The 23,078-nt window shown below is 42.8% G+C and overlaps 1 protein-coding gene across 3 annotated transcripts; it reads left to right on the forward strand.

Moving 5' to 3' along the window:
- The first annotated feature begins 3,736 nt into the window (after positions 1 to 3,736).
- SAG (S-antigen visual arrestin) lies at positions 3,737 to 22,295 on the forward strand. Of its 3 annotated transcripts, none has more exons than XM_072866463.1 (14): positions 3,737 to 3,885; positions 4,457 to 4,517; positions 4,607 to 4,651; positions 4,942 to 5,135; positions 6,360 to 6,419; positions 9,903 to 9,970; positions 10,164 to 10,299; positions 10,639 to 10,723; positions 12,001 to 12,073; positions 13,009 to 13,146; positions 13,459 to 13,536; positions 14,438 to 14,461; positions 14,880 to 14,948; positions 21,612 to 22,295. In XM_072866463.1, exons 1-14 carry the CDS (start codon positions 3,787 to 3,789, stop codon positions 21,703 to 21,705), a joined length of 1,224 nt encoding a protein of 407 aa, XP_072722564.1. In that variant the 5' UTR covers positions 3,737 to 3,786; the 3' UTR covers positions 21,706 to 22,295. The 3 variants fall into 3 exon arrangements, with proteins under 3 accessions (XP_072722564.1, XP_072722563.1, XP_072722561.1); XM_072866462.1 differs by having other exon boundaries at positions 14,880 to 14,944; XM_072866460.1 differs by lacking the exon at positions 21,612 to 22,295 and adding an exon at positions 15,213 to 15,342 and having other exon boundaries at positions 14,880 to 14,944.
- Positions 22,296 to 23,078: the final 783 nt, after the last annotated feature.

Raw genomic sequence — 23,078 nt, forward strand, 5'->3', positions numbered from 1 at the left:
GCCCCCTTTTCTGCTTCAACCTGCAGAGGGAAGAAGAGAAAATGAAGGTACCTGATGTGCAGAGGTAGCTGTCATGCTGTTTCTCTGCTAAAGGTGGAGCTGCCCTTCAAGTGGTTTTGGGGGCTGGGATGGGCATCTTTCTCCGGACATAAGGGTGCATTAGGAAATGTGTTATGGAGAAGCTGCTTCCAAGCTCCCCTGAAGATGTTTGCAATGGCACAAGTACCCACACCTCCCAGGCCCTCAGAGGAGTAGCAGGTATAATGGGAATGCTCATTCCTCTCCTGAATAATAATAATTAATTATCCTCCTAATAATCCTCCAGTGTCAGCGGCACAAACTCTTAACAAAACCAGCTTTCTCCTTTTTTGCTTTTGCACTGTGTGACTGAGTAGAACAGGTTGATTTTGTGGGTTCATTTCTGGGGTCTCTTTCCTACTTCTTACAACCCGGATCTGGCTTTCCTTCAGCAACACAGGCATGTGTGAATTTCCATGTTCTAGGGCTGGCTGGTTTGTGTTTGCCAGAGTTGATTAAACAGAGTAGTGATTAAGCTCTCCAAATAATCCACCTCCAGTTAATAAAATGTTGCTGGAATTTGGAGAACACTGAAAGAGCTGAGGAACACTGGTTCTGTGTTCATTTTTTGGAATAATTTGTGTACCCAGGCTGCTATATTCAGGCAAATGTTGGTGATTGTTTGCAAAAAACAAGCTTGATTTGTGACTGCAAGATTGCCTGAGATGGAGGGTGCTGTTCAGGCTGGAAAGTGGAGAGGATATCATGTGATATTTCTAATCAAACTAACAGATGCAGCCCAGAGGAAAGCTACAGCTGTTTATGCAGCTTGCAAGCCAAAAATTACACATATTGTTGTGTATAATATCAAGACCAAATTCATGGGGGGGGGGGGAAGCTATTCTTGGGACATTCATGAACAGAAAAGCTAAATTGATTGAAATCTCTGTTCATGTGTCTTACATCTTGGATGTTGTGCCTCACTCTATAAGTAAATTATGGAGGGGAGGTGTACTAGCTAGCAACATACTGTTATGCATCAGCATGCCAATGGGATGTTGGTGGAGCAATAATAGATAAACTGCTTTGTGATTATGGGAATAATACGTTGTTCTCGGTGTTTGGTAGTCCTTCATAATGGCATCTATTTATAGAGACTCGGTGTTTTATAAACTCTTGTTTTCATAAATGGCTCTAGTCTGTTCAGCTTCTTATCAGGCTGGATGGCTTGCAACCCTAGGAAGGAGAAGATAGAGAAAGAGCTTTAGAATAAAGCTGCTTTCAGTAACCATCCTGTTCTATGTAAGTCTGTTGTCTTTACAAAGCATGTGAGTATGACATTGTAGACCTCTTCATTGACAATCTGAGCTTCCTTAGGTAATGCTTTAGGTTGCTGACTTAACCACTTCCCACTTGAATCTTAGCCCAGGTACAATATTTGCTCTTGGAGAGGGATTAATTCTTGAAATCCTGGATGGACGCAACTAGAGACGTGCTTTCAAATCCCCTACAAATTGTCTTCCTTGTTTGCTAGGGGGTTAGTGATTCCGTCTGGTAGATGCGAAGAAGCGTAGGACATGGCTGCGCAGAAAATTCATCTTTCTTCAGTAGTTTAGGAGTTCATGTCTTTGTCCTGTGGCAGCTCCTGTGGCATTTGGAACACAGCAAGGTATTTAATGGTATTTGCTGGTTTGTTTATTTGGGTCTACAGCATGAGTAGGGTGTCTGTTCAGCAACAAATGCTAGTCTGGACATGGAAAACCTACCTATACTTCATAAAAATAGAAATTCTTAAACGTGTAAAGTCTGCCTCTAATCTCTACTTTACATTTTTTCCAGCTTTCTAAGAAGGGAAGTATTTCCTTTTTCTACAGTTTGTTGTGTGCAAATAGGCCCTAGAAACTCTTTCTACGCTTGAAACAGTTTTAAAATGGGAAAGCAAGCAGAAAAATAGAATTGAAGCAAACTGCAAGGACAGTCATACACTGTCAGACCAACGGTCTGTCTAATACAGTATTTGAGTAGCACTCATTCGCACAGGTCCAACAGGGAGAAGTGTAAGAATAGGGCACTGTAGCATCGTCCTTTCCTGATGCTGCTCCTCAGCTTCAGAGTCTTAAAGGGTTAAGGTTGCACCTGGATCATCCTGTCCAACATCTGCCAAAGGCCTTTTCCCTGACAACGCATCTAATCCTGCGAATCAATTAATATTGGTGATCTCCAGAGCCTTCTGCAGCAACACGCTGTACTCTTGAATCTTGTGTTATGTGGGGAAGTGCTTCACTTTATTTTGAATTTGCTGTCTGATCACTTAACTGGATGCTCCTATTTTATGACTTATGACAAAGTGAAAAACTAATCTCTCTCTGCTTTGTATAACTCAGGTTTTCTGGACATCGCTCTCTAGATATCTCTTGTGTCTTTTTGGTCCTTCCCCCCCCCCCCCCCGAGGAATCTTATTCCATCTGTTTTTTCCTTGGGTACAAGCTGTTCCCTGCCCCTGGTTATACTTGTTACCTTTCTGGGCAGGTAGCTGGACTGTATATTCTTAAGGTTCGTTCTGTTTTGAGTTCAATGATACCCTGCAAGTAATGGATTGCATTTGGTTCTGATTTAGGAAAATACAGTAGAACAGATGAGTCCTCATTTTTGGGTTTGGTCTGACTCCTTACTAATACATACCACCTTTCTAGGTTTTAGACTGAGCATGCTGTATCCAAGACGCAGATATGTAAGGGGTTCTGAAATGTTATAAATGGCATTCTCTGTTGTGTACTTGATTTATTTCCTAATAACTTCTCTGCTTATGTCAAGATGTTCTTCCTAAGCGATACCAAGTATAACTGTGCATGTCAGACTATAGTTGTATTTTCTGAGTGCAATACTTTTCACTTACCGTTATAGAATGTACGGTATTTCATCACCTATCCAGTCTTCATCATGAAGCACTCCTCCAGCTTAACAAAGACAGCTTTATTTTGGGGAATCCAGAATAGCTTTGTGTCTGTGGGCAGGCTATTCACTCCTTATCTAGGCTTCTTTCTATTCATTCAAGGATATGCTCAATACCAAATGTCCCAGGACAGATGACACTGTGCTGTTGTACACTTGCAATGGTAAAAAAACCCAAAACAAAAACAAACAAAATCCCCCAAAACAATCCCAACCCTGAAAGTAGCCAAAACCCGTATCTATTGATATTCTTTATTTCCTATATTTTTTCCCATTATTAATGAGTGAAATGACCTTCCTGCTTATCTCATGACAATTTAGATCCTCCGATGACAAATCTTCAGGTACCCTTTGAAAATTGAAGTACCTTGTGTTGATCAGATTACCTTTATCTGTACTCTTATGGATTTCTTCACAAAATTACTCTACAAACCTCTCTGCAAAGGCCAAGCTATCCCTTCCCCTCCAGATTTTTCTATTAGTCTACTAATTTTTTAATATGAATTAAAAAGAATTCTTGGTCTTTTGTAGTGTTTCTGAAAAGCTGTTTTTAAATAGATGTTATGTTGTTTGTTTGTTTGTTTGTTAGTTTTTTTAATGAGGAACTGCTAAAATGAAAAGAAACCCACCTTCTGTGCTGTGCCCGAGTATCTATTGAAATAGTCTTTGGTAAACTATACATGGGAGTAGACTGCTTTACCTGCCAAGTATAATTCCACTTTTATCTCATCCACCTATTTTTTTCTGACATCTTTCCCAGGACCTTTTGGGGCAGAAAAGCTTCATTCACCCACAGTCACATACCCATCTTTGACCATGAGCTGCCCTGAGTCTCAAAAGATGGGGATGAGTGGGAAGAATGCTAGTTCTCCTCAAAAACAAGTTATCTTCAAAAAAAGCACCCGTGACAAAGCTGTAAGTACCATAATAATGGGTTTATATGAGTTTTACTTGTAGTCAGACTGGAGACTTATTAGAAAGCTCTTTCCTGTCCCCTTCATTTCTTTCTGAAGAAGGACCACGAACTGCATTTAGTGCTAAGTTTGAGGAGATGATGTAAACAGAGTTTATAGGGCAAGCTTCTCATATATTATAATGCAAGAGGAAGGCAACTTGCCTCTCACTCCTCCTGGGTTGTACTCCTGCTGGTAAATGTTTAAAACAAAGCTGATTTGTTGTCTTTCCAACCTGATGGCACCAAAAATCTTTAAATCTATGGTTCTTTGTCCCATGCACAAGTATTTACTTTGTACTTTTGGGAGTTGGTCTACATCAGGTCTTCAATTCTGATGTCCTGAAGCACATGAATAATCCTGTTGAGTCTGGTGGGGATTGCATGTTTGCTGGAAAAAAATAAATATTCCATTTTAAAGGGAATTGTTCTGATCTCTACAAGATTTATAGCTCTCTGCTATGTCCCCCTCCAACACACAACCACCCAACCATCAACACTTTGTAGTTCAACCATGTCATCATCTCCCTACAGCTGACCATCTACCTGGGAAAGCGGGACTTCATTGACAACGTAGGGAATGTGGAACCTGTAGGTAAGTCCACAAGGATACGTGCTGTCCTTCCTGCTCTCTCAACCCTGATTATCCTCTGTTAATCTTTTTTATTTTTTCCTTTATTTCAGATGGTGTTGTATTGGTGGATCCTGCAATTATCAAGGGGAAAAAAGGTTTGAGGTTTTATGCAACACATGTTTCAGAGATTTAGTCCTCTTTTGAAGTGAGATACTCAGAATCTTTTTTTATTGTTTTAAGGGTACAAATGTAACTCTATTCCCCAGCGAATGGGTTTCTTACTCAGCGTAATGTATGTTCTTACATATGGTATGAATACTTACTGGGTTATTCAACAGTGTTGAAATGGGTTTCCCTGACTCTATAGTGCAGGAGGATTTTACATCCCATCCTGGCTGCATTGTTAGCCTGCTGCATGCTTTACCCATCATATGCTTCTTTCCAGTTTATGTGTCCCTGACCTGTGCTTTCCGGTATGGCCAGGAAGACATTGATGTGATTGGCCTCACCTTCCGACGGGACCTGTTCTTCTCTAGGGTCCAAGTGTACCCACCTGTTGACAAGCCAGAGTCTCTCTCCCACTTGCAGGAATCTCTGCTAAAGAAGCTGGGGAAAAACGCTTACCCCTTTTTCTTTACGGTAAATATCTCCTAAGAGCCTCTGACCCTCTTCTCCTTGTCTGTTATTACCAGGCTGCTGAGACCCGGTGGTGGACTGAAGACAGGGATTAATAGTGAATTCATGTTATGCAAAGTTCCAGTTTTGAGTGACAGGCAGTGTACCAATTTTTTTTTCTTACCGTCCTAAGTGGTAAAGTGCAAGAAGATCCTAACTGCATGTGAAAAGTGCTTTCCTTGAAAAGGCAAGGAAACATGCAATGGCTTTATGCTAGCAACATCCCCATATATCCTTGTCTTCCCCATTCCTGAGGGGCTGGAATACTTTATACCATTGTCCCAGTGCTCACAGAGGAAGTGCCAAATCCTTTCTCTTTAAAAATTTTATGGATCAACAAGTGGATGAAAAGCTCTGTATCAGATGTTGTCAACAAATAACAGCTCATTGCCAAATTCTGATTCTGACAGGATATGCTTCCAGTACTGTCAGTGACATGTCTGCCTTAGCATTCCCTAGAAAGATCCAGGTTTGAAAGCCACATGCTCTGATATAGCAACAAATAAGTCTTTGAATGATTCTGCTAAATGGGTTGGTACCTGTCATAATGTTATTAACCACTCAAATACAATCTAGTGATCTTCAAACTGTTGGAGTCTCTAATGAGGTGTTAGCACTCAGTCTTCATGAGCTACTCTGCAGCCTTCCCAGTTGGCATCTGGAATTGCTGGCCCTGCCCAGGCCAGGAGCGAATGGACACTGGCTGGCGGCTGGCTGATCTTCATGGCCTTAGTTTGTGTTTCTGACACAGAGATTCTTTGCTCAAGCTTCAAGCCCTTGTGAACAGTGAATAGCACTGCTGTGAGCTGTATTGATTATCTTGGATGGGGAGCCAGATGCTCCAGCTAAGCTATGCCTCTAGGGCTCTGTTTGTTTTTTAAACCAGGTGCTTCATGTGCCTGGACTTGTTTTACTTTTTTTTCATTCTTTTTTTTTTTTCTTTCCCCTCATTCCTTGGCTATTAAAGTATTTTTGGAAGAGAGGGACTTCTTCATACAAGGCAAATGTAAGGCCCAGTATATTAAGGCCTCTATCTTAGCCAGAACTTCAAAGGTTTACTACGTTACAGTGAGTGACCTGTTGTCTTCAGGATTGCTTTGTACTTTTTGTGACCGCTATGTTAGAGCATCGCAGAGTTGGAAATGTTTGTAATATTGCTTTGGGGTATTTTTTTCTTCTTCCTCCCAGTTTCCAGATTACCTGCCTTGTTCAGTCTGTCTGCAGCCTGCACCTCGTGATGTTGATAAGGTGAGACCAATGGGACACTTGTGCTTATCATTGTTGAGGAAAGTCATATGGAAAAAGTCATGTGAATGTATTTGACTAGCTTGAGAGTAGAATAAGGTGATACTGGGGTTTACTGTGCTATGCCACAAATGTCAGGAACCTGACAAGAGCTATAAGTGTGTGTCACAGACTTGGAATTTAAGTCCTCAGAATAAGAAGGGGAATCTAGTCAAATAGCAGCAAGACTACTAAATCTGCAATGCTTGTAGTTTCCTTAAGGGTACCACATGATTTGTGGGTTGGCTGCATGTAAGATGATTGTAGCTCCCAGGCTATGTGAGAGAAAAGGAGACCGAGTGCCTAAAATCTCATAGATCACTATAAATAGCATGTGTTAAGACCTGCTTCTGAATTAAAACAAATGCAGAGAAGGGCTGGCTTGCACACATGTGTAAACAAAACAAAACCCCTGCAGCAGAAGTCACCAGATAAGAGATGTTCTGCAAGGTGTCGTGGTTTAGCCCCAGCCGGCAACTAAGCACCACGCAGCCGCTCGCTCACTCCCCCCTGGTGGGATGGGGGAGAGAATCGGAAGAGCAAAAGTAAGAAAACTCGAGGGTTGAGATAAAGACAGTTTAATAGGGAAAGCAAAAGCCGCGCATGCAAGCAAAGCAAAGCAAGGAATTCATTCACTCCTTCCCATGGGCAGGCAGGTGTTCAGCCATCTCCAGGAAAGCAGGGCTCCATCACACGTAATGGTTACTTGGGAAGACAAACGCCATCACTCCAAATGTCCCCCCCTTCCTTCTTCTTCCCCAGCTTTATATACTGAGCATGACGCCATGTGGTATGGAATAGCCCTTTGGTCAGTTTGGGTCAACTATCCTGGCTGTGTCCCCTCCCAGCTTCTTGTGCACCTGGCAGAGCACGGGAAGCTGAAAAGTCCTTGCCCAGTGCAGCAACAACTAAAACATCTCTGTATTATCAACACTGTTTTCAGCACAAATCCAAAACATAGCCCCATACCAGCTACTATAAAGAAAATTAACTCTATCTCAGCTGAAACCAGGACAGTATCCACCCCTTATTCTATACCATTTACGTCATGCTCAGGTCTCACATAATCCAGTACATTCTCATTAACCACCGTCACCCTTCCCATCCTTTGATATAATACGCACATATCATTCCCTTAGTCTATGGACCACCCCAACAAAATATTTGTAAAATGTCCATAAATGTCCACAAAATGTCCACTGAGTTCATTTAGTCCATGACTTTGGGCTTCATCTCTTATGGTTGTTACTCAGGACAGGAGAGGTGGTGTGTTTCTTGGAGTTATTGGGCACCAAAGCCAGCTCAGGTCAGGTCACTGCTGCACTTGCACTGCTTCTTGTAAGGCTTCTCCTCCATTGGTTCAGGTGGTTCTGGCTGTAGTAATTCCTATAACATGCAACTCAAATCATGGGTTACAACAATTTAAAGGTATTTCCATTACAATCTCCACCCCTGGTCCCTTTGGACCAGACCATCAGGTTTAACATTGCAATGAAGTCCTCCCCTTGCCCCTGCTCCAGCTTGGACTTATCCACAGAATGTAGTACCTTCAGAAGTAAACTCGCTCCAACATGGCCTCATGCACAGCCACTGATGCTTCAAGGTGTACCTGCTGCAGCATGGACTTCATCCACAGCCACAGATGCTTCAAGGTGCACCTTATCCAGCATGGACTTATCCTTGGGCCACAATCCCTTCAGAGGTATACCTGCCGTGGCACAGACATAACCATGGCCACAGACGTTTCAAGATATACCTGCTCTGGCATGGGCTTATCCATGGGAATAGATGCTTTGGGGTGTCCTGCTCCCACGTGGATTCATCCACAGGTCACAGTCCCTTTGACTCGAGTTCGCACCGGAGTTCCAGCCTGTCCAGTACAGCAGCACAGAAACAGCAGCGATGTCCTGGCCATCTGCCAGCCCAGGTGCAAGGCCATTGCTGTTACCAAAATGTTCCCAGGCACAGCGGCCTAAAATGATCAGCAGTACAGCAGCACGGCAAGCAGTGAAAGCAAAAAGCAGACACTAATGAGCCCTAGACTCTAACATACAGTAAGGCAAGCAAGCCTATGGCAGGCACAGAAGCCTGCTGATTAATAGCTAAACAGGAATAACAGCTATAAATTCTATCTGGCACATTCCAATCAAACCTGTCGTTATCTCAAACCCTTTGAGCCCCACGTTGGGCGCCAAAAAGGACTGTCGTGGTTTAGCCCCAGCCGGCAACTAAGCACCACGCAGCCGCTCGCTCACTCCCCCCTGGTGAGATGGGGGAGAGAATCGGAAGAGCAAAAGTAAGAAAACTCGAGGGTTGAGATAAAGACAGTTTAATAGGGAAAGCAAAAGCTGCGCACGCAAGCAAAGCAAAGCAAGGAATTCATTCACTCCTTCCCATGGGCAGGCAGGTGTTCAGCCATCTCCAGGAAAGCAGGGCTCCATCACACGTAATGGTTACTTGGGAAGACAAACGCCATCACTCCAAATGTCCCCCCTTCCTTCTTCTTCCCCAGCTTTATATACTGAGCATGACGCCATGTGGTATGGAATAGCCCTTTGGTCAGTTTGGGTCAACTATCCTGGCTGTGTCCCCTCCCAGCTTCTTGTGCACCTGGCAGAGCACGGGAAGCTGAAAAGTCCTTGACTAGTGCAGCAACAACTAAAACATCTCTGTATTATCAACACTGTTTTCAGCACAAATCCAAAACATAGCCCCATACCAGCTACTATAAAGAAAATTAACTCTATCTCAGCTGAAACCAGGACACAAGGTTTCTGATGTGATTTAAAATATTCCTTTTATACTTCACTGGACACTTCTCTGAACAGCTGAGCTAGACTAACAACCAGGCAAGGTGGGATGCAGGTTGTAGAAGCCAGTGCCACAAGGATAAGCTGTGGTTTTTGCCAAGGAATGATATTCTAGCAAAAGTTTCCATATTGCTCTGTAGAGTGTTATCTGGGACTCACACAGATGTCCTATGGTAGTATAAACCCATTAAAACAAAGGTCAGCTTGGCCTGATCATTAGATATTGACCTTAGACGTTAGGAAGTAAGAAGGTTGACCCTAAGTCAGGTATTGGCATTACAAAGCCATTCAGAAATTCAGCTCAGAAACCCAAGGTGGACTGGAGAGCCTTGCAAGCTGATTAGTCTTATAACCTGTAGCATGCTGTGACCTCTGCAGCACTGCTCTCACAGAAAGCCTTTTAGGAGTAGGGATGTCAAAGGCTGGGAACTAAGCCTCATTTATCAGAAGCAGCATGGAACAGGTGGATGCTGCCACATCAGTTGGCAGGGATCTCTCTTATAATGGTAGGAGGCCAGACGAATTTGCAGCTGGCAGGAATCTGCCAATTTCTGGTGTATAGAAAGATATTTAAACATCTGCAGATGTTCTTGGCTTCTGACGCTGGTTTCACAGCTGTCTTCTCTCTCTCTGGCAGAGCTGTGGGGTGGACTTTGAGGTGAAAGCTTTCTCAACAGAGAATGTGGAAGAGAGAATTCATAAGAGGTAACAGAACATGTGTGTGTCTTCAGCTTTGCCCTTCTTAAAGGGGGTGGGTGGTTCAGTAATGCACCTTGGTTGATTGTTCAGATTTGCCCCTCTTGTCATTGGGCTTCTTGGGTGTAAGCACATGTGAATGCAGAACTCCTGCCTCTGCCAAGCATGAAGTACCACCATGTTGTCCTCTGCTGATTCCCAGGAACTCTGCACGTCTGCTGATCCGTAAGGTGCAATATGCTCCAGAAAAGCCAGGACCCCAACCTTGTGCGGAGACCACCTGGCAGTTCTTCATGTCCAACAAGCCGTTACACTTGAAAGCTTGCCTCAGTAAAGAGGTGAGGAGTTTGCCCCAGGGCTGTGGACATCATAGTATTGGCATGCCAATATGCATTTTACTGCCCAAAGCAGCTACTTCGTGTGTTACCCAGACGGTCTCAGCTGAGACTGCCTTGGCCCAGCACTCAAGGGCTCTAATGTAACTTCTGTCAGTAGCTACTATTAGGGGAGGCTGAGACCCCATTACAAGATGCATTTGAGGCTAGATAAGTCACTGAAGGAAGGGTCATCTTGCCTTATATGGCCACTGTGAGGAGATTTAATCTGGGGGGACTAGAGGGGTTTAGGGCTTGGGAGAAGCCTCCTGGCTGGATTTCTGAGCATCAAATTCCTTCTAGGTGTACTACCATGGCGAGCCCATTCCAGTCACTATCACTGTCAACAACAGCACAGAGAAAACTGTGAAGAAGATCAAGGTCCAGGGTATGTTTTTACTGTTGCTTGGGATTCTTTGAGGGCTAGAAGACTGAATGGTGGGAGGGCTGAAAGGGAGCCAGAATTTAGTGTTTGCAACAGCTTAAGCAGGCAGCGTGGGACAAGTCAGGAATTTGTCCCTCCACCCTGTCTGTTGCTGTTTCTTTTGCTGTTCATCAAGTGAAACACTGCAGCCTTTTTCCTGACTCTCATGGTTACTTGTATGGCTTAATTTCAGAAACCAGTGTGTCCCCTCTAGTAAACAGAAAGGGTCTGGCACCTGCAGTGGGCAAGGGGAAAAATCCACCTCTTTTGGGAGGCTGGTGGGAAGGGCTCCCCTTTCAGTGTGATGCTCCTGCTACTGTGAATGTGCCTACTGTGAATGTGCTCCTGTGAATGTGAATGTGCCTAGGTTGCATACAGTTTTGCCTGGGTTTTCAGAAACACCTGGCAATGTGAGAAACAGCTGCTCTGCCAGTGATGGTGTAATTCCTCCTGAGGAAGCCAAGGGCAGGGGCTGACTTCCAGAGGATTTTCAGTACTGTGCCTGTTTTATTTGTGGCACTGCATGTTTTCATCCCACAAGACCCATTGCACTTGGGCCTGTGGAAGACAGTCTGAGACACAAAGGATGAGAAAGAGATGGGAAGGCAAGGAGGGAATGAAGTTGCTGAGGTTTTTACAGAACTCTATATTAGAGAAAGCCAGTTCAGTGCTGGTCTTGGATGCACTATCTAGTGATTCCCAAATATTTTTAAGCTGACACGCCTCTGTAAGGCTTAAAAAGACCTTGTTGATCCCCAGATTCTCTCCTCATCAGTGTTTCAGTCAGAATTACCGTATGTTTTTTTTGTGTTTGATTGGAGAATATAAGCCATTTAGTATCACAGGCTCTTGACTGCAGTTTGGTATCCAGTCTGCTTGATGATTGTGTCTCCTGAATGAAAATGCTTTGGCTATAGATACACAAGAGATACCAGTGACCAGAGATAAAAGCAGACATTCTTAGAGAAGAAGAGGGAGATCTTTATAACTGAAAGAGCAGGGGCTCCCAGGGGAAATGGTGGGTTATTGACTTTTTGTCATCTCTTTGACCATTTGTGTGCTGTTGGTCTCTATCCAGGTCAGGCTGTCTGACCTGGTGGTCCCTTCAGGCTCTAAATGGATGGGTTTTCCTGCTGTCCTCATCATGTCTTCCATTCCTGAGACTCAGGGGCAGGGAGGCAGCTATGCTGTTTCTGATGCATACGCACAACTGATTGTCTGCTTTCTCCCTTCTCACGCAGTGGAGCAGGTTGCCAATGTGGTTTTGTACTCCAGTGACTACTATACAAAGGTGGTAGCTGCTGAGGAAGCACAGTGAGTGAATGCTCTGCTTATCCCTTCTTGCTCCTTCACACCCTTTTAATTACCCTCCTCCTCAGTAATGGGACGTACTCCTAGCTATAGTCTTCCAGTTGCCTGCTGTTACAGTGCTCTCTCCTCTCACCTCGTGTGTGTCTCCCACACCACCTGTACTCTCTGGATGCAGCTGGTCTCCTTTTCTCATAGCCAGCAGGTAGCCTGCATCTTTTTTCAGAGAACAGAGGAAGGTTGCAGAAGAGGGGTTTTGTTTGAAGTGTAATTATTCACTAGAAAAACTTAACAGGGGCTGTGGAAGGCTCCCCATTGCTTGAAATCTTTAAATAGAGATGCAACGTTTTTCTGAAAGGTGCTGCTGTTTGAGTGGAAGTCATGGATGCTGTAGCTTGAGGTCAGTCTTTTTCACACCATTCCATTTGGTTTCTTCTGGCCTTGGAAAGCCCATGAAACCCTTGAGCCTATTGACAGTGTCAAGAATCACTTGCTCTCTTGCACTGCACTGTATTGGCAGTGCAGCATTGAACTTTGCTTTGTGAGGAGGGTTGGACACACCCAGACATTTTATATTTTTCTGGGGTTTTTTGCTCTGTAGCTTAGGGACATATTTTCCATTGAGTACTGGTCTTCCAAGCTAGGATTTATTTTGTCCAAATTTAGAGGTCTGCAGCATAGTTTGACCTACTTTAGAAGTCTGCCTTAATGTGAAATTAATAATTTTCTGCAAGTTCTTGTTCCTCTCTGCTGATTATAAAGCAAATTTTTCTGACTAGTTTAGATGTAGACGTCTGCATTGTAGACAACTAAATTTGGACAGATAAATTCCACATCTTTTGGATGGCTTTGTAATCTGTTCTGAAATTCTCTTGGTTGGGTGCATAACACAAATAGGAGTGTGTATCACTTTCCTTCTCTTACCTGCTGCTTATTTGCAGGGAAAAGGTGCAGCCAAACAGCAGCCTGACCAAGACACTGACACTTTTGCCTTTGCTAGCAAATAACCGGGAGACCCGGGAAATAGCTCTGGATGGAAAGCTAAAGGATGAGGACACCAACTTGGCTTCTAGCACCCTGTGAGTAGAGTTTTAAAAGGTCTTAGCTAGTGGAGGGTTATAAAGAAGAGGGGAGGATGGAGGAGACACTTGTATCAGGAGTTTGTACCTGTAAACGTGTGTCCAGATGGGTAGATGTAAGTTGCATGACTTAGCCTATCATATTCATTCAGGGTAAATAGTGATCACAGATCTGGAGAGGTATTAGCTGTCCCTAGGCTTGTCTGCTCTATCACTTTCAGGAGAATAGATGTTCACCTAGTTCTTGCTCCAGCCATATATTGTTGCTCTGTTGCTACATTGCCTAACACTGCTGTCTGTTTTCTCTGGTAGTATTAAGGATGGAATAGACAAGACAGTGATGGGAATTCTGGTTTCCTACAAGGTCAAAGTGAAGCTCACTGTTCCAGGGTAAGAATAACAGACTTTTCGCTACATGTGCATAGAGTTAAGAGAGGGGAGTGTGTGTACTTCATTGATGAGTAGGGAGAGGGCAGGACAGTCCACCCTAAGAGAAGGGGCACATATTGTAGGACATAAGGCTCCCTCTAAAGCATAAACTGCCTGGAAATCAGTCTTGGCCTATCCAAAGAACTTGTCCTGAGCCAGAGAGGTTGGATTACCTTCCTTAGATACCATATAACTTTATGGCTGAAGTATGAACCTCTAGTTTGCATTGCAATTTTTTTGTTTCAAAGCCATAACTTATTTTGTGAGAACTGAAGTGAAACTTTGTGTGAGCCTTTATGTTGGCATTCTTGTTCTCCCAGAGCAGAAGGTAGAGACACCTGCCTGAAAGTCATAAATACTGTAGCTCAGGTTCTGTACTGAGCCAGCTTTCTGGATGAAGCTGGTGTTATCAACATGAGCTAGTTCCCAGCATACAGTGCAAAAGAGGACAAGGGTAACTCTCTGTTGGTGATAGTCACTGTTTACATTTGTATTTAATTAATCTGTCCTTCTTTCTAGTATAAAAATGAGTCAATCATTTGCCTAAAGTGTGATAAAATGACTGCTGCCTTCTGTGGTCCTCCAGTTGCCTATGTCCTTTGGCTCTCAGAAAAAGAGCCATGTCCAACACTTGGTTAAGAGTTCAAAAACCTAGACTCTTTCTCCATGGGAAGGACATGAAAAATGAAAATTACCTTTTTTAAAAGCAAGTTTATTTGGATGTTACGCTTTGTGGCAAGTAGAGAAGAGTATATGAGGAAGGTGATTTCAATACTCCATCAATAAAACAGCATTTGGTAGAGCACCAGAATGGAAAGGCATTAAATGTGCTTGTGTTTTTTCTCCTTGTTTTCTTCTGTAGCATGCTGGGAGACCTTACCTCCAGGTAAATGTCATCTTCCTTTTCAGACCATGCAGTTGTAGTTGTTAATTTGTCTTTTTACCCTCTTCCCTATTCCCTTTCCCACCTCCCTAAAAAAAAACAACTATCCCTTAAGCTGATAGAAATAAGAATTCTGGGCATTCAGCTGTGAAAATGAAGCAATTACAAAAATATTTCTGATTTTGTGTACATGCAAGTATATTCAGCACATAATGAACCCAGTTTATTAAAGTGGATATGCCTGGGATGTTTGTGGAGAAATCAGAGTTTAAGTCTTTTTGAGGGGAAAATTATGATTAGAAAAAGATGAAAGAATGAGTGAATCTGGAGTTCAGGGCTTGGGCTGGCCTGAGGTGGGAAGGGGTCTGAACCAGGCATGAATGGAGCTGTGGATCTGATGCATTCTCTCTTCTCCCCAAAGTGAAGTGGGCACAGAGCTGCCGTTTCGTCTCATGCACCCCAAACCTGAGGAGAAGAACCTAGCAGGTCAGTTATGCCTGTTTTTTGCCTTTCTTCAGTAACAGACTCATGTGAAATCTTACCATTGCAAGGCTTATAGTGATTTGTTCTACAGGAAGCCTTTAGAGAGTCTACAATACTCCAGTATGAGGGCTGCTCTGTGCGTGTGTATATGTATATGCATGTGTGTATATATATCTCAACCTCAAGGCATAAAATAACAGGGAGAAGAAGGGATGCTGAGATGGGAGAAGGTGGAAATGGGTCATATTCCCTTTTTGTCTTTCATCAATAGAATCACAGCTCAAAGCACAGGGGCTTGAGGAAGCACTACACAGTTAAATCTCATGACTACTGTGCGAAATGTCCTGAATGAAGCTGTCAACAATTCCCAGCTGGATTCCAATATAGCAAACAAGAATCTGCCACAGAAAACACCTAAGACACATGAGCACTGTAAAAAGCAAACCACTTTTAAGCAAAGTTCAGAGGTGATAAAACTCTTCATGATTTAGAGTCCCTGTTATCTTCATGTGGCATTGGCCACGGTGTCTGTGATATGGCCTTCATGTTCAGTGGGTATCTGAGAGGAATGTCTCTTCAGAGTCAGGTCAGTAAATGGAAGTGTGGGAACTTTAAAGAAGTGTAAGGAGCTAGCCATCCCCAGGCATGTCAAGGCTTGGGATCAGATGCCAAAACTGCAGGCTGTCTTGAGATCTGTGTTCTCCTCCCACTTCCTCAGGCCCTGGCTGGCTCTAATAGTGAATGTACAGAAACTGCAAGGTGCTTGCACTAAATCAGGAGCTCCTGTACAGCATCTGAAGCAGCTATTGAACACAAAACATTATGTCAGCTTTTTGATGTTGGAGCTTGTCAAGATGATGAGTCATCTTGTCCTGACCTCTGTACTTAGACAAAGTTGCATGGGCTTCAAACAAAAACCCATGGCTGCTTGTGCACTGCTTTTCTTTTTCTTTCTTTTTTCTTTGGGCCCAGACTTACCTAAAGTTGCTATATATAAGAACATGACCACTGGAAGAAGATGGAGGAGGCTATGAAAGGAGTTATCCCCAGACAGATGCCATGTTCTATACTGGCGGCATTAGAGAGGGGTGACTTCAGTCCTTATTGTGTGAAATTGTTGGAGGAATCAAATGTGAGTGATGAGAAGAGAGACTGGTGATATTCTCCACACTCAGTTGCTCTGGTTGGGAATCAGTATTTGCTAATTATGGATGTGCTGGAGTGGGCAAAGGTAGGTTTCTTCACTCCTCTTGAGAACTGCACCATAGGAAAGTCTCACTTCCACTGGGAAAACCCCTGCTGTGAGCTGTGCCAGCAGGGCCTCTCAGCACAGACACAGAACATGCTCATAGGAGAAGTTTTTTGTGCATGTTACACCCCCATCAGAGTAGTGCAATGAGTCTAGGAAGCACCTTCAGGACAAATCCACGAGGCCTACTCCACTCTCACCCCCTTTCTGCTGTAGCCACACAGGAGGCAGCCACATCACTGAGTAGCAGCACAGGACACCCCACAGCAGCATGCAGCCCAAAGCTGTCTCCGGCTGGCCTGTGAGGTGGAAATCGGGTCCTCAGGGTTGGTCCATAGGACTAATAAGGTTGGATCACCTTGGAGAAGCTGCTGTGAAGCAAATGCTTTTGTTGGCATAGCTGTGCCCATGCTGCGGGTTTCCCTTTCATGCTGCAGGCCAGCGAAGCTCTGCCAGCAAAACACTGACATTGCTGCGTACTTGGTCACGATCTCAGATGGGTGACTCATTGTGCGAGAGCCACTTTGGCAAGGGTCTTCTGTCTCTTCTGGTAGCTTGTACATACTGAAGCATTTCCCTCAGACTCTCCTGCAGCAATCCCCCTGCCCACGAACTTGGTGAGGGGCTGTGACTGGCACCAGTGGCCCCAGGAGCGGTGTCTGGTGAGGGCCATCTAGTGTCCGTGAGGAAGCCTCGCAGGGCAGAGGTGATGGTGGGGCAGCTCAGGGCTGCAAAATCTGGAGCTTTCATGGACACAGAGAAAAGCTTGAAAGCTTCAAACAAGGATCGTCCAAAGGCTTAGGCAACTGTAAAGAATTTTACATTTTTAGAATAGTGTGAATTTTTTTACATGACATTTTTTGTTGTTAATAATGCTGCAACCCCTTTTTATTACTTACGCTTCAGGCAGATAATTCTGGCAGAAGCATTTGTAATATGAGGAAAAATGGAAGTCAGTCAGTTCTCCCTTCTAGGATCACTTCAAAGGATGGCTGATACACTCCTTTATATAGTACACTCAAAAGGATGTGGGCAGAAGAGTTTACAAAGGAAATGGAGAACTGCAATATTTCTCAGATCGCTTCCCCCAACACATCCTCTTAGCAAAGGCACAGCCCACGTATTGTTTGCTACATCAAAGTCTTCTAGGAGTTGCTGTCAAAGACAGCTATGGTTCATGTATTTTGTACAGATGGAAATTGTGAGTTTCTTACAAATTGAAAAAAAATACAGGTAGTTTCAGGAGCTTATCCCATGGGAAAGCCCTACAAATGGTTAACTTGAGAAATAAATGCTTTCTCTTAAAAAAAAGATACTGTAACACAACAGAAGATTCCTCTGAAGCCTGTATAGTTGACTTGAAAACTGTGCTGGAATGTGGTGTCTGAGCTCATTACAGGGAATAAAACAGCCTTCCATATGAAGCTGGTAAACTAAAACTCTTCTGGCTTTATTGGCTGGTAGTTTTCCATGCCCTGTGCCTAATCACTCTTCCAAATTGTGAGTTCATGCTTTTAAAATTTTCTTCTACCACCTTAGTTCATAAACTCTGAGAAATAAGATGTGTTTCATTAGTGAAATAACATCTAATTTGGAATCAAGAGAATCAAGACTTAATTGCAGAGATGGAGCTTCAACAAACAGCGTTTAGACTCTCAAAGGTCCCACAAGATAGAATTTGTCTTTGCTGGCTTGTTCGGCAGCCTCTGCAGTGGGTGTAGGCATGGGTGCATGCATAGGGAATTTTGAGATCACTCCTTATCTTCTTTTTCCATTCCCTTTTGTTTTTACTGATGAGTCAGTAGTAACCAGTTTGCCTATTGCACCTCCCTGCTTACTTGACTGTCATTTCATCTTAGAACACAGCTGTGAGAAAGGAAAGAAGTCAAAGCAACCATCTTCTAGAGTCAAAGCTAAAGTGGGATTAAAAAATGCCACATATTATGATTTATTCCTTGCAGTGGGGTAATATCCTTTTCCCTTCTCTAGCCAAGGTGATTTATGGCAAAAGTAAATAAAACATGTGTAGCATCAGTATATTTAATCATGCAGGGCTGATTTGAGTGTAGAGAACCTCAGAAAATACAGTTCTCAAAAACATTGTTTAATTTTTTTAGGGCCAAACTGGGGTAAGTGTGATCAACTGCTGTGTGCTTTATTTCACAGCAGATTGCTTTGCCCTTTTTATTTGTCTGTGAGTGAGCTCTGAAGCATTCATCACTCAGTAAAAAGCAGGTCTTTTGGAGTCCACGGCTATTGCAGATTGCTCTTTTTCTGTGCCTGGAGGAGACAGAAAAGGAACGGCTTTCTACCTTTCCTTTCCCATGTTTGTTTATAGCTTCCCTGTCTTGGACTTCTTGTAGGCCAGCATTTGCATGTTTCATGTGTGCTGGTTTTGCAACTGTTTTTGGACCCATGTGGTTCACAGGTGGTTATTTTTAGGCGAAGCAGCTCCTGTTGCATTGGCAGTCTCTCTTTTCCACCTGTTGACAAAAATGGAGATCTCTTTCTTTTAAAGATAGATTCAAACTGGGTTTTGTCTCTTCATGCTTCCAAGACCTTTCCCAGTCAGCAGATAGCCCAGAAGCTCCTGCTGGGTTTTTCTCAAGGCTATGGTCTCAGCATGAGTTCTTCCATCTGGGGTTTTCCTGCCCTTCTCCTGATGTTTTATGTTTTGTAGCCCTATGTCTTGGACACTGGTCCTTGTTTTATCTGTTGTTCAACAAATGGTCATTTATCTGCTCCCTTGTTAAACTTGCATGAAAGGGCTGGTTTCAAGAAACCCATAAATGCTTTGTCCCTTTAATATTAAAGCTATACCTGCCCTGTATTGGTAGTGTAACTTTCAGAAATTAGTTAATTTTTTAAGCACTTTAATGTCTTGAAAAATAACACAGCCTACTCCCTTCCCCCCCACCTTCCCCCCCAATAAAGTTAAGAAAGGTTAAAAGCAAGCTTATAATGAAAATTACCATATGCCACAACTTTAATTATATGGAATCATTTCTGTGGCTGCATAATGAAAGCTTACAGAAAACCCTCTGCAGAGAGTATGATGACATTTTGGAGCCTCGTTGATCCTTGAACACAGCCCCCTCCTATCACAACCCTCAAAACAATTGCTGGGATGCCAGTTAAAAAAAAGAAAAAGTCTACTCATTTTCAGCTTCCTGAGAATCATCCAATGTTATAATGTTAAACAAGCTGCAGGACAGCAAGGTAACTATGTGGAGTGGGCCTAACTCCTGCTAGGGTGCTAATGTAACCATTTAACAAACTACATGTTAGCATAGCAGCCTGAAGGTAAAGTAGTGCATCTTTGAATGTAATCTTACATCTGAGGTATATGATAAGCATTACTCTACTGCCACACTATCTATTGATTCAATAAACATCTGACAGTAAAGTATATGCCCAATTGAAACACTACCTATTTTTCCTCCCTTAACCCATTTTGTAAAATTGGCTTCAAACCGCATTGGTGGGTATCACTCAGCTTCACCCACATCATTGATGTATGTCACTGTTCCCATAGTAATGAATGTACTTCAAAGAGGGGAAAGAGAGCAGACTATTTAAAGAATAAAAATTGGAGGAAAAATGAAATGAGAATGATGCTCTATGTGTTGGAAATTTTTAAAGTTCTAAATATTTCATTTTAAATCCATTTCAATCAAGCATGTATGCCCTGAGACTTTCCAGACTTCATCTTGGCTTCTGTGAGTAGAGGAAACCATCCTTTCCAAGTCTGGATAGACACCATCATGAATGTCTTTACATGAGACATCCTTTGAGGCATTTTGGCTAGAGTGGCCCCATTTGGCGCACTTTTAATGCTGACTTTTCCAGCAGTGCTAGTCGCCACTTGTTGCCCTTGATTTCAGTGTGCATTGGAATTCTCCAGGTACTGAGTTATCCAGTCACTGAAGCATCCCTGACGACTTCTGTAGAACGATGGCCTAGGTGTGCTTTGCTCCCTGACTTAGACTCATGAGAATTAAGCTAGTGAAGTAACTGTTACTTGCTAAAGCTAAAGTAACTGTGAGAACAAAAAAATCCCAGCTCCCATTTCATCACAGTCTGTTCTGCTTGTTTTAGGCTGTGCTGAAACAGCTTCCAAGGAATCCTGCTAGCAAGCAGAATTCGTTATGGTGTGGTTAGCAAAGATCCTATTAAAGAAACACAAGTGCCAAAGGTCTGAGGATTATATTTAGGCAAGGATGAAATTGGGAGTATTGCCTCCAGTGCATAAACTATCTAATGAGAGACCACCTAGGCCTTTCGGTATTCTGACCTCGTTTGATTTTAATACCTTCATGTTTATTGAACAAGAACATTGTCTTCTCATCAGCTGACTACTTAAATTACAGTGACAGACCAATTAAGACTAACATCATGTCATGCAAGTACTGTCATCTCTGAGTGGAAGTGTGTGCACAGATGTCTCTCACAGCTGTGACCACTAGCAAGCATAAATGGGAAAATCTGTCTTTGTTTCTCAGCCCTTCTGATGTCTTGGGCAACACTGCTAGAGTGCTTTTCCATTTGGGAGATTGAGTTTTACTTCATCAGGTGCATGTATGCACATTTTGAGACTTTCTGGAATTCTCCTTGTGTTCCTGCAAATCCTACTGGTTGTCACTGTTTGGTCTTGTCAGTTTATAAATTTTTGCTGGTTTTAGCATCCACTGTTCTAACTACTTGGTGTGTCTTTTTTCCTCCTGTACTGCATGCTGATGACTGCAGGGAAGGATGAGTAAGTTTATTTTAATGATATTTCACATTCTAGCTGCAGTTGTGCATTGACTTTTTGAAAACTCTTCACAATTGTACAAAAATCTACAGGGTTCACAGAGTACAAGCTTAAATCCAAAGTGAGTAAGTTCCTGTGGCTTGACAAATTACTGCTAGCAGTTGAACAGTAATGAATGACCATGTGAAACTAGTTTAAGAGAACATGTTTTGCCTCACAGTTGATGGAGGGATGTGTTTGTGGTCAGTTGTGCTCCGTAGCTCTAAGTTTCAGGAACTCGATAGGTTTGACCATGTGCCCCTATTTTAGTACAGAAGGAATAAGGTTGAAAGTTTCACATTTTATTTCTAGACAAAGACCCTTTCAGGCTGCAGACTATTCAGCTAGCTGATAAATATTTAGCTGGAATGGAGATGATTCAGTACAGATGAAAACCTCCACAGTTTGTGTCCTGACTTGCTCAATCAACTGCTTTTCATACTAGCTAGAATACCACCAATGAAGATGGTGCCTGTGGGAATGTGATCCAAATCCCTTTGAAGATAAAAGAAACATTACCAGAGTCTGCTCCGGGCTTCTCTTCTTCCTTCTATATGTTGCCTTTAGTCTGCTGGTATAAAAAAAATTGTTAACATCATTTTGAAAGACCTGTGTTTCTTCCATTTCAGTGAAGCAGAGCTGGTATTTGAGGAGTTTTCTCGTCAACAACTAAAAGATATGCTTGATGATGAAGACAAGAATATGTCCTCAACTGATGAGTGACTAAAAGAACAAGCTGCCAGAGAAGCTATGTAGTCTGGCATCAATTAGAAATTTAGGACCTAGGCTTCTAGTGAACTGAATGTTCTCAGTGCATGCATGGTTTTCCAGGGATCAACCCTGAGATCAGTGGACCTGAAATCATTAATCTCTATTGCTTATGAAAAGTTTCAGCTCTAGAAGAATGTAGCAAACTCAAAACCTGATGCTTACTTGAGCTACCAGAGGAGGACAGGAAGGCTGCCATGCCATGACTTCTGCTTTCAGGGCTACCGAATAAAAAGGTTGGTTGCTTTCACCACTGATGAGAGCTTAAATGATGGTTTGTGCAGCCTGCCTAGACTTACTCAGTGTCAAAGTGTCTCTGACTTTGAAATGCTAGTGAACAAAGTCCTAGTCTGAAAGGCTGGCTTGCAGCCTTTAGTGATTCGTTGAAGTTTCTCAGTGGACTGTACAAAACTGATTTTATTTCCTTTTGGTTGCTTTTGCATTTATGCTTTACCGAGCTTATCTAGTGAATATTCTCAGTGCTTGCACTGTCCCCCTGTGTAGCTTATGTCCACTTTCTGTACCATTATATGTCTTGTAAGTCATCTTCCACAGCAACTATAATGCTGAGATACAGTGTTAGCTTTCTATCAATATTCTTAACAATATTAAAGATGAAAGAAATGTGCACTGTCCATGAATTCCTTAACAAAGCTCCTATATATAGAGAACTGCTAGTCCAGACTGATCCTATATTTAATCTAATTTCCTGTATGCAACAGTGCTTCAAAAGTGGGTGCAGTAAAATTAAGGAGGAAATTATGGGGCAGCCTGCCCTGAGGAGCCTTTTCCAACATCCATCTGACAGAGGGTGGTTTATGCTCTAAGAAATGAGATTGTATTCTGCAAACTTTGTTCTCTCTTGTTGATCTGGATATTCTCATTATCCATGTAAATGTCTAATCCTTTCCTGAATCTCACTTATATTTTGGCTGAAGTGAGTTGCATCAGCTAATGACATTTTGCATGTAAAATGACTGGTGTATTCTTTTTCTCATTTTTACTCTAAATCTGCTTTTCAATGTCTCTGGTTTAAATTCTCCTGGAAAGTCTGAATGCAGGGCCTACATTTATTAATATGAACTTATGTTTCCCACTCTACACACCAGAAAATGGCATTAAGAGCTTCTCACTTACATCTTGGTTAACAATGATGTGCTTTTAACAGAGAAGAAAATGAGTGAGACATTTTTGAGATGTCCCTTTCCTCCCAGTGGGAGTGGGACTCCTGGTGAAAGCCTGATGTAAGCGCATTGCACCTCCATCCTGCTTCAGACTGCAGAGGCTGTGCAAACCAAGCTTGCCCACGCTCTGGCTTAGGCTACTAT

The sequence above is a fragment of the Ciconia boyciana genome, chromosome 7 (genome assembly GCF_034638445.1).
Source record: "Ciconia boyciana chromosome 7, ASM3463844v1, whole genome shotgun sequence".
In the NCBI taxonomy this organism is placed as follows: domain Eukaryota; kingdom Metazoa; phylum Chordata; class Aves; order Ciconiiformes; family Ciconiidae; genus Ciconia; species Ciconia boyciana.